This window comes from Engraulis encrasicolus, chromosome 8 (assembly GCF_034702125.1).
Source record: "Engraulis encrasicolus isolate BLACKSEA-1 chromosome 8, IST_EnEncr_1.0, whole genome shotgun sequence".
NCBI lineage: Eukaryota > Metazoa > Chordata > Actinopteri > Clupeiformes > Engraulidae > Engraulis > Engraulis encrasicolus.
This window is the reverse complement of record NC_085864.1, coordinates 32654447-32671849: the sequence shown is the minus strand read 5'-3', so window position 1 is coordinate 32671849 and position 17403 is coordinate 32654447. Positions and strand designations below refer to the sequence as shown.

The 17403-nt window shown below is 43.7% G+C and overlaps 1 protein-coding gene across 1 annotated transcript; it reads left to right on the top strand.

Moving 5' to 3' along the window:
* Positions 1–1024: 1024 nt before the first annotated feature.
* Positions 1025–17031, top strand: elmod1 (ELMO/CED-12 domain containing 1). The gene is made up of 10 exons (XM_063204429.1): positions 1025–1041; positions 2644–2789; positions 3724–3752; positions 4342–4439; positions 5275–5404; positions 11463–11596; positions 13613–13681; positions 14553–14603; positions 16138–16271; positions 16856–17031. The coding sequence occupies exons 1-10, from the start codon at positions 1025–1027 to the stop codon at positions 17029–17031; spliced, it is 984 nt and encodes a 327-aa protein (XP_063060499.1).
* Positions 17032–17403: the final 372 nt, after the last annotated feature.

Sequence of the window (17403 nt, the reverse complement as noted above, 5' to 3'; positions counted from 1 at the left end):
AGGTGACTGCTTAGCTATCAGGCCTGAGTTACAGCTTAATATTTACCTCACCCCATAGGCCTACAATACACAACAGAGCAACATGTTAAATACCATGGAACTAAATTGCAGTGGTTTTCAGATGATAATGATCATTCATAACATTGAAATGTTTCGAATAACCTATTTTTTCTTCAGAATATTCTCACATAGGCCTATTTGAGGTGGATATGAGAGGAATGTGGGGATAAATAATATTAACCAAATATTTTCTTCATTGTTGGCCATTCAGACGCTCCACAAGATGTTTATATGCTAATTTACTGGACTGACCACACACAGCATTTTATTTTGGTGTTTTTCTTTTTTAGCCACAAGTGTTTTAAAGCCAGAGGCCCAGTTATTACTGTGCGAGAAAATAATGTGCCGGAGAAAGACTACCTCTGCTGGCCAAAAGAGTAGGCTACAGTTGCCTCCTTGCATATGTTTCCCTCAGTGCGTTGTTTAGCTTGTGTATCATGGAGGGCTAGCGGGTACCTGCGCCTGAGTCAGTGCGACGGAGATGCCCATAGTCGCCGCGGAATCCATTTTCCTTCGCCTTTGCACAACAAACACTAGGTAAGAAATGATTTCAGGCTGAACATCTTGGTTGTGTTTAGGCATGAGAAATCTCCTTGGACACAGACAGTGCGTGCTTGAACCATTTGTTCGTCTGCGCCTTTGACTGCTATGCTTGGTCTTGATTTCGTTTTCATCAGAAAACCCGTTATGTTGTACGTGACTTGTGTTAATGGCATATCTGAGTGTTATTTCAGTATATGTATGGTGTGTTGCTCTGAATGCATGATTTCATTGTTATTATTTCGATGGAGGAGTAGCATTGCATGCGCAATTCATCACTGTCGACATTGAAGGTGTCTTGCTTCTGGAATGTAATTATTATGTAAGAAATGTTTGATATCTAATGCCATCGATGGTTGACTTGGTGGGCTTTCTTGTGCTTTAGAAATATTTCTACCTTCGTGTGACGATCAAGAGGACAACGATGAAGCATTTTCTAAGGTAGGGTTGATGAACACACATTGTCATGGTGGTTTGTCTTTGTGATTTCCAGAGATGGTGTTGTTACTGAAGGAAAAGGGCAGACCAGCAAAAGCATACGGGGGTGACCCATTGATAAATTCACCCAGTCGCATTTGCATCTCAATTAAACGAGCGCATCAAATAACCAAACCAGATTTGATGCATGCGTCTTTTAACCGTGCGAGTGGAGCGAGAAGGCACCGCGTTAACATACATTATTTATCATCTAGCATTCAAAGTTAACATGCTCTTTCTGTATCACATAGTATTACAACACTGCGGGGATGTTAGTGGTTATGCATTAACTCATTCATTTGTATAGCCTACAGGGAGACAAATAGATTGCATTAGAAAAAAAACAAGCCTCTAAAATAACGTGATTCACATAAATTAATCTCTCTCTCTCTCTCTCTCTCTCTCTCTCTCTCTCTCTCTCTCTCTCTCTCTCTCTCTCTCTCTCTCTCTCTCTCACACACACACACACACACACACACACACACACACACACACACACACACACACACACACACACACACACACACACACACACACACACACACACCAGGAATTTTCTATTTCTGTGTGTTCCTGTCACCCCTGCACTAGATTACAGTGGAGAGTCTCATTTTAATTCTCCTTTCATGTCCTGGTTTCCGGACACACACACACACACACACACACACACACACACACACACACACACACACACACACACACACACACACACACACACACACACACACACACACACACACACACACACACACACACACCTCCTCTCTCGGCACATGTCTCCTTCCTCTTGAAGCCACCATATAGCACATTGCTCCAGTGGCATAATCCCTTACTCTGGAGAAACTGGCGTGTTTGCAATAAAGACATACACTTAGAGAGTTCATTTAAGTCAAAATTATGTCAAATCAACTCTGTAAGTGTTAAATGAACACTGCAGAATTTGCTGTGTAGAATCAGGATGAAACACAGACACACACACACACACACACACACACACACACACACACACACACACACACACACACACACACACACACACACACACACACACACACACACACACACACACACACACACACAGACACACACCGACTTTGCAGTTGGCTTTAGTCCTGTCACATCTCTTTTTCTGTGTGCTCACTATTTTCTGCAGCAATAGTCAAGTCACGTGCAACAGGAAGTTTTATAATATAACATTTTCTTCTTTTGATCTGAGCTTTTTTTTCAAAGATGTTCTATTTTTATCACTTTGTCTAGACTAGAGAAGTGTTTCCCAACCTTTTTTGTCTCGTGTACCCTCTAAGCCTTTTCTTTGTTACCCCGTAACTCATGCTCTATATCGCTTTCTCTATCCCAGTGTGACTATGTTACATTACATTACAGCTATTACTATGTCCCATGCCTTTATACCCCTAGTGGTACACGGACCCCTGGTAGGGAAACACTGGACTAGAGAATGTATCAACCTGCCTCTGCCTCTCTCTTGCCTTGCTTTCACTCTCTTTCTTCCTATCACTCTCCACATCTTTTTCTTTATCTGTGCCTTTTCTCCGTTCTCTCTTCCAGAGCCCTGACTCAGTTCTTCTCCTTCCTGTACTGTAAGTTCCTCTGGAGAACCCTCAAGTTCGTGACCAGGAAGCTGACGGGCCGCTGCGAACTGCAGCGCATCTGCCACAGCAACAAGCCTGGGGCCAAGAGGACGCTCAAGATCGGTGAGCAGCCCAAAGTCCCAGTAGAATGGGTGGAACAGAACAAACAGAACAAAGTAGAATAGAATACAATCAAATAGGCCCTGCCGTGACTATCCGGTAGGGCACTCGCCTGCCATGCGGCTGATCGGGGTTCAATTCTCAGGCCGGGTCCTCCTGCCCGTCTTTCTCCCCATTCACTTCCTGTCTACATCTCATACGGTTCTGTCCATAAAAAAAGACCCAAAAAATATCTTTAGAAGGAGAGGAGAGGAGAGAGCCGACCATGACAACCACCAAACAGGCCCCCAAGTGGCACTGGTGACTAGAAATATTAGGCCTGGAGAGCCGCGTGCTCTCTCTCTCGCTCTGGCATGCGTCTGCTGAAAAAAAACAAAAAGTCAGATAATGCAAAAGATAATATAAAAATAATATAAAAGTTAACAACAGTATGGTCAATCAGTTGTTGTTTAGCTGCAAAATGCAGCAGGATATACCACCTAAATTTAACAGCGCATATCAGTAGCACAGGTGGTGGACCAAACAGAAGATCACGTAGAGAAAAGGATAAAGGTCTGTTCGATGCTCCCAAATAAAGTTTAATGGCACAATGTCATGCCATTAAACTTTATTTGCTAGCATCGAACAGTGTTGCAGACCATAATAATTTCCTTTTAGTTGAAAAAACCTTTTTGAATAAAAGACATTTTGAAGTAATTATAGCAGGTTTCTACACATTTTCTACACATTTTCACACTTTCTACACATTTTCTGAACATTGCTTTCTGATTATAATGTCTTTGTCCTGTCAATTCTGACATTCACATTTGACCTGAAAAAAAAAACTCTTTTAGAGGGCATCCCTCAATGGGCATCATTATGAGCAAGTGTGCATTGTCTGAGGTTATCTAACCAGATCACTTGAAGTTAACTACTCTGTGTTGTTCCCTCTTCACAGAGCATTCTCTGAAGTCCTCCAAAAATGAGGTGGGTGGATTGCACAATGCTAGTCCTCCTTTTCCCTCTATTATTTGCATAACACAGTACATTCTCACTGTGTGTGTGTGTGTGTGCGTGCGTGCGTGCGTGCGTGCATGCGTACGTGCATGCGTGCGTGCGTGCGTGCGTGCGTGCGTGCGTGTGTGTGTGTGATAATTCAAAATGAGGAATTTCAATGAATCACTGCAGCAGCTCTCGTAAGGACAGTGGGGGGTGGGGGTGGAGGTTCCCGGTACTCCCCATACTGTGTGTGTTTCTGTGTGTGTGTGTGTGTGATAATTCAAAATGAGGAATTTCAATGAATCACTGCAGCAGCTCTCGTAAGGACAGTGGGGGGTGGGGGTGGAGGTTCCCGGTACTCCCCATACTGTGTGTGTTTCTGTGTGTGTGTGTGTGTGTGTGTGTGTGTGTGTGTGTGTGTGTGTGTGTGTGTGTGTGTGTGTGTGACTGTCCTCTCTTCCTCTCTTCCCATACTGGGTGTGTGTGTGTGTGTGTGTGTGTGTGTGTGTGTGTGTGTGTGTGCGTGTGCGTGTGTGTGTTTGTGTGTGTGTGACTCTCCTCTGTGTGTCTCCCCCAGGTCCTGCAGTCTGCCGTGGCTGCCAACCCAGATGCTGTGGAGAAGATTATCGATGAGATCCTGGACCTGAAGAAGATCAGCCCAGATGTGAACCTACAGTAAGTCAGGCCTCCTGTGGCAATTCATCTCTTCTCTAGTAAGTGTAGAATCCTTGCACACCTCCTTTGGTCAGGTGCGTGGGAGTGGAACCCCTGGGTCACCAACATTAGAGCAAAGAAAGCTCCCGCACAAACCAGTTACGTTTGGAACTAAAGTGCTTACCTGCGAACCTCTCGCTTACCCGCGAACCCCCATCAATAGCGCGCTCTGAACTTTTCCGTATGTGACCATTTGTTACCCAGATGAACCTGCTGACATCCACAGTGTGTCGTCACAGTTTGCAGGGAAAAAACAAGTATTTCCCTGTTCACATTACGAACTAACTTTCCGGTTCCGAAAAGCTTAGAACTGCAGCGTGAACATGCCGATCGGTTCAAGATTAGGTGCAGGTCCGAACAGGAACCGGTATGATTCTCTGTTGTCCTGGAGAATCTGATGAAGACTGTTGAAGTGGAAATGTAATCCAGTCATGAAATAATAAAAGAAACCTCTCACTCCGAAACTACTCTCTGTTGGCCTGTGCAAGCCTGTAATGTAGTTGTAGTTGTTTCTCAACGGGGGCGGTGCAGCCCCCCAGGGGGCGTTGGGGAGCTCTAGTAGGGCGTTGAATAAGGATACAGCTCAGAGGGGGCGGTGCTTAATTGCCATTGGGGGACATTAGTTCATTCAGTTTTTTAATGCTAAGTGGGGCTTTGTCAGGCTTATGATGATACTAAGGGGGTGTTGGGAGGCTTGTGATGAGGCCACGGGGGCATTTGTTCAAAAAAGGTTGAGAACCACTGCTCTAATGGATGGTTGTTGTCCTCTCCTCTCCTCTCCTCTGCTCACCCCCAGGCTGGGCATCTCGCTGCAGGCCAGCTTGCTGCAGATCATTGGCTACCGGGGCCTGGTGACCGAGGTGGAGAAGCTGCGGAGGGAACCGTACGACTGTGAGAACGACAATCACGAAGACATGCTGTTGAAGGTGAGGAGGGGAGGACTGGCTGCCGTCTTTGTGAGGACATACTGTATTAACCCCCTAGCGCAGAGCTTCTGTTAAAACCTCACTGTCACCAAAATTGTAATATGATTGTTAATCGGTTACTGAAGACTCGCTTTGCATTGTCATAGCAATGTTGTTATATTATGATGTAGTTGAGTGTTTTCGGCAAAGAGTGAAAACCGGTAGGTCCTTTGATGGGGCCTATCTGCAGTAAGAGGCTAATAAACAACTGAATTCAGTTGTGACAAGTTAAATGCAACTGATGCAGATATACATACCATACAGTACCAAAAGTTTGAAAACCTCTAGAAATATACATGGTAAGTAATAACTCTAGAACCATTGTGTTTCTTGTAGCTGCAGACTGTTTGCAGTCTGAGGCATTTATTTTGCTACATAAGTGCTAATGGTTGAAAATAGAATACTTTTTTTTTTCAGAAACACATCAGGCATATACAGTATGTAGACTATTCTCTAGCAAGGACTTTCTGGTTCATCCAAGGTTATGCTGTGCAGCACATCCATTAAGTTGGTGTGGAGGGACTGCATTCAAAGGGGCCTTTTATAATAGAACCCATAAAACACCTGCCTGTGTCACCATCAGCAGTGAAGGGGATGTGGAGTGCTGGCCTCTTAAGGCCGAACTTCAAAGAGACTGAGCTAACAATGAGGAAGAGCACGTATGATTACCTCCACACAGGCGGCTAATACGCCATAGTTCTGTAAGCATGAGTGTTTGGGTAACAAAAAAAATAGAGGAGGTACAGATTTAATTAAATGAATAGATGCTTGAGTAACGTGGTGCTTGACACTACCTCTCTGCCATGATTAGAGGGTAATTGCTTTGGGTTCACCGTTAATTAGTGATTTGTTCAAAGTTAAAAGGCATCTTTTAACAAGACAGGATAGAAATCCATTGCAACATGCCATATGGCCTTTGCACACTCTGAGGAGGACAAGAATTTGACAAGAGCCAATTCTACACCACATCACTACGAGACAGACCCCAAAGCACACCTGCCAATTATGCAAGATGTATTCAGAGAGGAGAGGAGGCAGCCAAGCCGAACATCTGCAGGATCCTCACGTGCTACACATGGGTGAATCCTGGATGGAAGAACCTTATCGAGCACAGCTTATTATTATAGTTGGAAATTATTCATAAGTATGGAATGTAGAAAATATCATATAGTACAGTTTGTAGTACAGTTAGGCTAGTCTTAGTCAATTTTGCCTATGTTTGTTGTGTCCATGCAGCGAAAGGCACATTTTAACATCATTGATGTGCTTTCATTTTATTTTATGTAGAATTACTGAAATAGGATTTTATCATATTTATTTTAACAGAAGTAAAGTAGTAGAGAAGAAAGGTCAGGTAGATGCATAGCAAGACATCTTACAAACCATTAGGTACTTTACGGGGAAAAAGTGCTTCCCTGCTCAAAAGGAGCTGTTGGAAACGCTTCTAAAAAAAGGTAAACCTCTCAGCAGCAAACCCCAGGAGAGCAGACAGTAGTTTCCATCGATTCAAGGGATGGTTGCTAGGCAGGACACAAACTGGAGCGTCATGAAATAGTGCCTTGGAAGCGTATTGTTCCTTCACCTCTGAGGTCACGTGTATTTAAGGGTTTTCTTCTTCTTCTTCTTCTTCTTCTTCTTCTTCTTCTTCTTCTTCTTCTTCTTCTTCTTCTTCTTCTTCTTCTTCTTCTTCTTCTTCTTCTTCTTCTTCTTCTTCTTCTTCTTCTTCACCATCCTTATCTTCATCACAATCATCACCACCACTACCTCCACTATGATCTTCATCATCATCATCATCATGATCATCATTATCATCATCATCATCATCATCACAATGACCATCATCACATCTTCTTCTTCCTCCTCCTCTTCCTCTTCTTCTTCTTCTTCTTCTTCTTCTTCTTAATAATAATAATAATAATAATAATAATAATAATTGTATTTGTATAGCACTGTGTCATACAAGGCATGTAACTCAAAGTGCTTAACAAATGGGAAAAAAAAACATTGTTAGAGATAGATTTAAAAGGAGAGGTATAGAGGAGAGGCAGAAAAAGCAGGAAGGCAGAGGAAGAAGAGATAGACAGAGAATGTAGAGTCATAAGGTCAACGTAGGTTAGGACCAGGATTCTTAGATGTGTAAGGTCCATAGTGGCTGGGCCTATCATAAGTCATAGATAGTCACACAGAGATTGGGCGCTCAGGTGCGGCCCCTGGTGGCATCAGGGGTGAGGAAAAACTCCCTTTCGCTTGATTCATAGTTTGTAAGGGGGCAAAAAAAAGCTCAGTGAGGTCTGAGAAAAAAGACCCCCTATAGTCAGGAAGAAACCTCAGGCGGAGACCAGCGGCCACCTAGGGGAGCCCCCTGCCAGGGCTGGTTGCGAGTAGTAAGGGCGCTGCGGCAGCTGGGACACTATGACGCCTTGGCAGCTAGGAGTTGGCAAGGATGAAGAGGTGGGTCTTCAGCTGCTTCTTGAAGGAGTCGACGGAGGTGGCTGATCGGATCTCGATGGGGAGGGCGTTCCATCTCTTGGGCGCATAGCAGGCAAACGCGGCGTCGCCGATCTTCTTCTGCGGGGGGGTGGGGGTCCTTAGCAGCTTGGCATCGGTGGACCTGAGAGCTCGAGCAGGGGCATAAAAAGAGAGCATGTCTGAGATATAACTAGGGGCAAGTCCATTTAATGCTTTAAATACTGTGAGCAGAATCTTAAAGTCGATTCTGTATGAGACAGGTAACCAGTGCAGGTCTGCCAAGACAGGAGAGATGTGCTCTCTCATTCTGGTTCTTGTTAGGATTCTTGCCGCAGAATTTTGAATGAGTTGCAATTTGTCAATTAATTTTTTTGGGAGACCAGAGAAGAGAGCATTGCAGTAGTCTATCCTACTGGTGACAAAGGCATGAATAAGTTTCTCAGCGTCTTGTTGGGAGGCCAAGCCGCGCACTTTGTTGACATTTCTAAGATGGAAAAAAGCAGATTTTGTTATCTTGTTGATGTGAGGCTCAAAGCTCAAATCCATGTCTTAGGCTAGTAACCCTATCTTTTAATATGCATGCTTAGGTCACCTAGGCTTGAGTGAAGCGCTGCTCCTTTGTCCTTAGGGCCAATGAGTAGCACTTCAGTTTTATCCTCATTTAATTTTAGGAAGTTACTGTTCATCCAATCTGTGATGGCAGACATGCATTTAGTCAAGGCATGAATGGCAGTGGTTTGGCTAGGCTCGACAGAGATATATAGTTGAGTGTCATCGGCATAGCTATGAAAATCAACATTGCGCTCTCTGATGATGGAGCCCAGGGGCAACATATAGAGAGAGAAGAGGAGAGGGCCCAAGCAACTACCCTGAGCAACTCCAAAAGGCACATCATACTTGTTGGAGACGTATTCTCCGATGGTGACAAAAAACTGCCTTCCTGTAATATATGTTTTGAACCACTCTAAGACGTGACCGGACAAGCCTACCCAAGTTTCAAGGCGGTCAATTAGTATGTTGTGGTCTATTGTGTCAAAGGCGGCACTGAGGTCGAGGAGGATAAGTGCTGAAACTTTGTTTGCGGCAGTGCTGAGCCTAAGATCACTTATTATTTTGGTTAGTGCTGTTTCGGTGCTATGGTTGGCTCTAAAGCCTGATTGGAATTTTTCCAAGATGTCATTCCCAGCCAGATGTTGATTAAGCTGTTTAAATACAACTTTTTCTAGTACCTTGCTTATAAAGGGGAGGTTTGATATAGGTCTGTAGTTGTTTAAATAATTCTGATCTAAATTTGTCTTTTTTAGGAGTGGCTTTACCATGGCTGTTTTGAATGAGCTTGGAAAAATGCCTGTAAGCATAGAGGTGTTAACAATTTGCAGTAAAGGTGCTGCTAAGCAACCAAGTATGTTTTTTAGCAGATATGTGGGGATCGCGTCAAGGCTGCAGGTAGACTGCTTACTTTCCCTGACTATTTTACAGAGGTCGTCCTCTGTAATTGGACAAAACTTTTGGAAGCTCTCAGGCAAAGAAACTGGATCTAACCAAGAAGCGTCATTTTGTTTCTTTTCCGGTATCCACTTTATGTCGGGTGAACGCCCCTTTAGGAGACCTTCGGTTAGGAGACCTTCGGAGTCCTGAGGTTGAGAATAAATCAAGTCCCCTTAGCGCTGTAGATGGCGGTAGCGCACGTCTTGAGCAAACACCTCAAAAATAGAAGAAGAAGGAGGGGACAACGCCCCCTTAGGAGACCCAACTTGAGCCAGGGGCTGTTCACTCACGGAACTTCCTGTTAGCCACAATTGGCTAACCCTAACCACGGGACAGTGCAAAATGAATGGGTGTCAATGGAGTTTTTTACCATTATCATTTTTGTGATTTTTTATAATTTTTTGTCCTGAAATATTAATATTAAGTTCGAAGCTATAAATAATAAGACCCCATTTGAGTAGCGTTTCGATTATTTTGCGCCACTAGATTATTATATACTGGGTCACAAAGCTCAATTTTTATGGGGCCAAACCCATAAACATTAGCGTGATGCTAGCGAGTACAGGTTGAAATCTTCTAACCTGCTGTAAAACTACACACCTGTGCGATTTGTCAATACAGCCTATTGTTAAACAACAGTCATAGTGCTTACCAGGAATGTTTTGTTGATGATATTTGTGACCGGAAATCGCAGTAGCAATGTATTTAGCATGGGTTCCCCTTTCCATTCCATACATTTTCCCACATGAAGGACTGGCCCACGCTCGTTACTGCATTATGCATGCAAAGCTAACTGGCTACAATGGGAACCAATGAGACTGAGCCTTCTCCCTGTTAGAGGTTCTCTGCTTGAGCCCACGCTTTTGCATTGAGTGGGCGTGGTTTGCGTAATCTTTCTCTAATCCAGTATTTTTGTCTCAGGTCTCCTAGGGAGGTTTAACCCTCCCCTCGGTGTATCGCCTGAGTGGGCGACAGAGGTTGCTGCGTTTCCACCTTGGATGCCTTCTCTAATGTCTGCAATCTTTTTATTAAAAAATCTAGCAAATTCCTCGCACTTGGCATGTGATGCTGCATTTAGGTTGTTATTGCTATGTGTTGGATTAAGCAGGTGGTCAATAGTGGAAAAAAGAACTTTCGCATTATGCTGGTTGTCTGTTATGATTTTGGAAAAATATGCTTTTCTCTCTGAGATTGTAGGAGGAGATCTCATCCCTAAGGGATTGTCTATGGACTTCTAATTTAGTTTTCCTCCAAAGACGCTCGGTTACTCTGCATTTTCTATTTAAGGCTCTAAGTGAGTCATTCATCCAAGGTGAATACCTAGCTCTGGTTCTTGTCGTCGTTCTAATTGGAGCTATGTTATCTAGAATTCCTCTTAAGTTGTTGTTGAAGCTATCAACCATTTCATCAGGTGTGCAGTGACCATTTAGTAGGTCACCTGATTTGATGAGGTCTGAAATCTTAAGCTCAGCAGAGGCATTAATGCGTCATCTGTGAATGACATTGTTGGGTGTGCTAATTTGTGTTGAAATGTCAAAATCAAAAAACACACAGTGGTGGTCGGAGAGGCCGACGTCCGTGACCGATATATTGTTGATACCAAGCGCATGAGAAATATCAAGGTCAAGTGTGTTGCCTTTCCGATGGGTAGGCTGTTCTGTAACATTCTGGACGAGACCGAATCCATTTAATGTGTCTAAGAAAGACTTGGCTATTGCGTCATCTGATTTATTTACGTGGATATTAAAGTCGCCAGCAATTATTGCTTTATCATAGTTAGTAAGTACGTCCGACACGAAGGTGGAGAAATCAGACAGAAATGACGAAGAGAATTTCGGTGGACGGTACAGAACAATAATAATCAGTTTGAGGTTTGCTTGGACCCTCATTGCCATGTATTCAAATGAAGAGAAAGAGCCCAGATTCATCTTAGTACAATTACATTTGTTGGAGAAAAGTATGGCTGCGCCTCCGCCTCGTTTATTTGGTCTCGGGGCGTGAAGGAATTTGTAATCGGAAGGGCAAGCCTCAATAATCTTCTTCTTCTTCTTCCCTCCTTCAGCTTTGGAAGTCCCTGAGCCCGGAGGTGCCTCTGACTGGCCGCATCTCCAAGCAGTGGAGTGACATCGGTTTCCAGGGTAGCGACCCCAAGACTGACTTCCGAGGAATGGGCCTTCTTGGACTGCATAATCTGCTGTAAGACTGGATAATCCTTATTTTAAGTATGTTTTAGGGGCTTTTGGGGCCTTTATTATGACAGGACAGTGTGAGAACTCTTCTCAGGAACAGGAAATGAGCTGGAGAGGGAAATGGGGTAGGATTGGGAAATTACCCTGGCTGGACTCTAACCGGGGTCCCCATGGGCATGCAAGCCCAAATGTGGGGGGCTTAAGGGTGGTTTATGCCTCGAGATCAGCGTCACTGCATCATGATGCAGTGAGCCGCGCAGTTAACGTAGTGAAGCCCCCCCCATCACGCAGGTACTCTGGGGCACCTCCCCAAAATTGTGTCTCGACGCAGGGAGCGACGGCGTGAAAGGGCGAAAATAGGTCTCTGATTGGTCCTCTCGACCAGCCTGCTCTGTCCTCGAGTCGAGAACAAGCGCTACTTCCTTGTTCCAACCTTCGTCGGTCTACGGACTGTGAGCTCTTCATTAAATAAGTTGCCCGTGCTTTGTTGTTTGATTTATTTACACGAACCAACGACAACACATGCGCTTGCAAGTTACGACGCTGAAGTTATTTGGACAGTTGAACAGTGGTTCCGAGGTCGAGGAAACATTCCGCTTCGTCCTCGACAAATGAGCCACTTCTTTGTTCTAAACTACTACTGTGGCTGCCAGTGCGATCAAACATGCACGTGATATAAAGATTTAATGTTTCATTTTCATTCTCGTCGAGTCTGTGATGCTAAAAAACAACCGACACGTCTAGTTTACTCTTTGTATTGAAGGCAGTTTCAGCGTGGAATGACATCGCGCAGACCGTGCTTCAAAACAGGGCATAAACAAGAATTAACTGCATCATGGCTGCGTCAAGCTCACTCTGTGGCACAAGTAGGAAGCATAACTGAGCCATTAGCGTCACTGCATCATGATGCAGTGAGCCGCGCAGTTAACGTAGTGAAGCCCCCCCCATCACGCAGGTACTCTGGGGCACCTCCCCAAAATTGTGTCTCGACGCAGGGAGCGACGGCGTGAAAGGGCGAAAATAGGTCTCTGATTGGTCCTCTCGACCAGCCTGCTCTGTCCTCGAGTCGAGAACAAGCGCTACTTCCTTGTTCTAACCTTCGTCGGTCTACGGACTGTGAGCTCTTCATTAAATAAGTTGCCCGTGCTTTGTTGTTTGATTTATTTACACGAACCGAAGACAACACATGCGCTTGCAAGTTACGACGCTGAAGTTATTTGGACAGTTGAACAGTGGTTCCGAGGTCGAGGAAACATTCCGCTTCGTCCTCGACAAATGAGCCACTTCTTTGTTCCAAACTACTACTGTGGCTGCCAGTGCGATCAAACATGCACGTGATATAAAGATTTAATGTTTCATTTTCATTCTCGTCGAGTCTGTGATGCTAAAAAACAACCGACACGTCTAGTTTACTCTTTGTATTGAAGGCAGTTTCAGCGTGGAATGACATCGCGCAGACCGTGCTTCAAAACAGGGCATAAACAAGAATTAACTGCATCATGGCTGCGTCAAGCTCACTCTGTGGCACAAGTAGGAAGCATAACTGAGCCTTAAACCACCCTTAAACCACCCTTTAGGCCCCCCAATAATCCGTATTTAAATCAAATGAAATGTCAGGAAATGTCATATTATGCAGAGATCATTTTTTGCATGGTTTTGTGTTGTACACTTGGGTTTGTACTGCTCTAGCAAGTACTTCTAGCATTTAAAAAGTAATTTATTTACAGTGAGTGAAAGGACAGATTTTGGAGTCCTGAATACTGTTATTTGACCCATTTCTTGTCTGGCATCTGCTGTGATGTAAGAATATGATCATTTTTTTGATAATACCCTTTTATTTGCGTGGAGCTCTTTATAATAAGATAAATATGAACAATAATTTACAATATTGAAAACTATGATGCTATCACATTTTGATGTCTATTGTATGTACTGTGAATATAGAGAAGGCTTACTTTGTAATTTATATTCTTTATCTTTTCCTTTCCCCCTTTTCTTGTTAAAATAATTGTTCTGCCTCCAGGTATTTTGCAGAGCATGACAAGGCCACAGCAATGCAAGTACTCCATGACTCTCAGCAACCCAAACACAGGTGGGAAACACACACACACACACATACACACACACACACACACACACACACACACACACACACACACACACACACACACACACACACACACACACACACACACCCCTTTAGCTCACATATAACCCACCCAAACTGTTCCAGCTGCTTCACTGCACTTGCCAGACTGAAATGCTTCCATGATTTTACTTTTTGTTTGCAATAGCATGCCGAAATGATTTGTTATTTGCTCACTCTCTTCTTTTGCCTCAGCACTTACACTGAGTAATAATGTCATCTGCCTGGGGTCACTTTATGTTCACGTCTTTGCCACTGCTGTACTGTTTTTGCTTGTCATTTACACAGAGATCATCACTTTGCCTGGGTGTCCCTTTTGGGGTCCCCCTCCTTGCTCCTATCACCATTTCACCACTCGCACCACCTCACATGTTTTGTTTGCCTCATCATCATCACTACCATCATGCCACATTGGAGATCTCTCCCTCCGCTGCACACTTCAGGTAATACATCTCTCTCTCTCTCTCTCTCTCTCTCTCTCTCTCTCTCTCTCTCTCTCTCACCCTCTCTCTCTCTCTCTCTCTCTCTCTCTCTCTCTCTCTCTCTCTCTCTCTCTCTCGCTCTCGCTCTCTGTCACTCACGCTGCACAGAATCATTACGCCTGCCTGTCCTATCTGGTTATTTATCGCTTTCATTTTTTTTAAGACCAAAACAAATTTCCCCTTTACATTGACATTTTCAATTAAGTGTGCTTAATTCGATCTTTTTTCGTCTTTCTTTGAAACCGTGTTTGATGTGTTGACTGCAGTGCAAATAAGGGAATGTGATTCCGATCTGATTATCTTGTCTTTTTTTGTGTGCTGCTTTGCCGACTCAGCAAGATGAACAAGGCGGATTGGGAGAAGCTCAGCTTTGACAAAGCCATCGGGTAAGGAGGAGGCAGCTGTTGGCACAGGCACAGTGTTCAGCTGAAGCATACTCCACACCACACACCTCACAGCTGAGACGGAGAGAGAGAGAGAGAGAGAGAGAGAGAGAGAGAGAGAGAGAGAGAGAGAGAATTTTTGAATTTTCAACACACCTTTATTACAAATTCTTGGAATGCAGAAGCACAAAATGTGCTATGGAGTGACAATCACAAAAAACAAAAGTTACATAGGTGAATAAATGGCTTTTCAGCCTGGTGCCAACAAAAAAACAGAGAGACCGAGAGAGAGAGAGAGAGAGAGAGAGAGAGAGAGAGAGAGAGAGAGAGAGAGAGAGAGAGAGAGAGAGAGAGAGAGAGAGAGAGAGAGAAAGAAAGAAAGAAAGAGAGAGAGAGAGAGAATGCAAAATAGCATAACTGTGATAAATGCCAGAGTGAGACAGAAGAGAGGCAAGAAAGACAGAAGCAAAGGGGGACATACAGTATATAGACAGAGAGAGAGGAGGAAAGTGTGAAAGACAGAGGGGGTGAAAAATCATGGAGATGGAGAAAGACTATGTGATAAAAAAAACGATGGAAATGATTGCAGAGAGTGAAAGAGAAAAACTGATTAGAGATAGACAGGGAAAGGGCATGAAAGGCAGACACACAAAAGGCAAATTTCATTTGCTGAGTCATACTTGTCACACACACGCACGCACGCACGCACGCACGCACGCAGGCACACAGTGCTCCAGTGCCATAATCCCTTACTTGAGAAACTGGTCTGTTTGCAATAAAGATATAGAATCAGAGTGACACACACACACACACACACACACACACACACACACACACACACACACACACACACACACACACACACACACACACACACACACACACACACACACACACACACACACACACACACACACAGCCTGTCAGCAGGTAGCTCCACAAAAGTGTCATAACTGATAAGGGTTTTGATTCTCACTGAAGCACTGTTCATTCATTTTTAGGTCAAACATTCAAGGGCGCGACTTTATGGTTTCAATTTAAAGTTAAATGATGCAGTGCTTCACTAGCAACCTCTCTCTGCAGTCCCCTTTCATTCATTTCTTAAAAGTAAAATAGATTTGGTGAAATCTGTCTGCGCCACAGTCATCTGTACTATAAAATGTGTATGTGAGACTTACAATCATATATGTTCATATGTCATCTTGAACTATTGTGTTTTCTAATTAGTAACTTTCAGATATTGCAACTCTGCAAGCAAAAATGTCTATTTCTAGACATTTGATATGGTAGACATGGGGATGATCCACCTTTTCATGTATGAAAAGTGCAATTTCCTTAGTGATAATGAATACTTGATGGTGGTGGTATGTATTTGTGAAAATGTGACATCTGTTAACGTACAGCATGAATTCTGGAAATAAAGGACTTAAAATATTACACAATGCACCTTTAAGATTTAATTTCCAAGCTTTATTTTCAGTCAGCAAACCTTCCACCAATCATGATTCAATCCTCTGACTTGATGTTTGTTCAACAGCTTCTCGTTTGCCATCGTTGGCATCAACATCACGGAGCTGGTGTACTCTCTGTTGGTGAGCGGCGCTCTGAAGACCCACATCTACAACGTGGCACCAGAGATGCCCAGCCTGGTGCACTTCCAGCAGACCTTCTGTGAGTACACTACACACATACTGTACTGTTTGTCTCCCCATTAAGCAGTATCTGGAGTTGGCTTTCATACATATCTTTCTTTCTTATTCTTTTTCTGCTATCTTTTTTTTCTTTCATTCTTTTGTTCTTTCTTTTCTTTCTTTCTTTCTTTCTTTCTTTCTTTCATTTGTTCTTTCCTTTCTTTCTTTCTTTCTTTCTTTCATTTGTTCTTTCCTTTCTTTCTTTCTTTTGTTCTTTCCTTTCTTTCTTTCTTTCTTTCTTTCTTTCTTTCTTTCTTTCTTTCTTTCTTTCTTTCTTTCTTTCTTTCTTTCTTTAACGTATGTACTGAAGCTCTTCACGTCTTTAACCTTGATCACTCCCTTTGCCTCATATAGAATTGCTGATTTATCTATGTCACATATACACACACATTAATCCAATATCATGTATAGTGCGTCCTTGGATTCTCTCTCTGCCCTTTGCCTCTATGAAGATGAACTTGTAATTTCCACATCAGAATTAGTGACAAGACAAAACATTTTCATGCCAAAAAAGAAGTCTAGTTAGTAGACTGCAACTAATCTGTTTGCACTATTTCTCAATAGGTTACCTCATGCAAGAGTTCCACAAGTTCTGGATCAGCGAAAACCCCTGCGACATCATGGAGTTCAACCGCATCCGCGAGAAGTTCCTGCGCAGGGTCAACAAGCAGCTGAAGAACCCCAACATGGCGCTGTGCCCCAACTCCCCCGCCTCTGACCTGCACCTCATCAACCTGTGATCCTCTTGTACCCCCCCCCCCCCCCCACCCAACACAGAGGTGTCCAAAAACCCAGTTCAGATGTGCCAATCCCTGCCACAGTTTCCTTCCAACACGGGCGACTCAACTGTGAAACCAGAGAGAGTAGAGAGAGAGAGGTTCCATTGCCCCATTGTTTCCGGGTTCTATTATTGCAAGGGGGGAGGGGGGGGGGGGGGATTTAGGCAGGCCTAAGGACTGTTCTATTCAATGCTAGGAGTATTATGACACGCCCCTTTAGGCAGACCGGAACCTGGTCATGTTAGGTGCCCATAACCTATTACATTGGCATATCTCTGTATACTTAAAGAATCTCTGGTGTAACAGGTCTACCTTTCTAGAGTGCTTGACGTC

What these genes read in the sequence shown, in the direction of transcription:
- elmod1 (XM_063204429.1), top strand. An exon ending in CTTGGACTGCATAATCTGCT is followed by an intron (nt 11,597 to 13,612) that starts GTAAGACTGGAT and finishes TTCTGCCTCCAG; the next exon opens with GTATTTTGCAGAGCATGACA. An exon ending in TCTCAGCAACCCAAACACAG is followed by an intron (nt 13,682 to 14,552) that starts GTGGGAAACACA and finishes TTGCCGACTCAG; the next exon opens with CAAGATGAACAAGGCGGATT.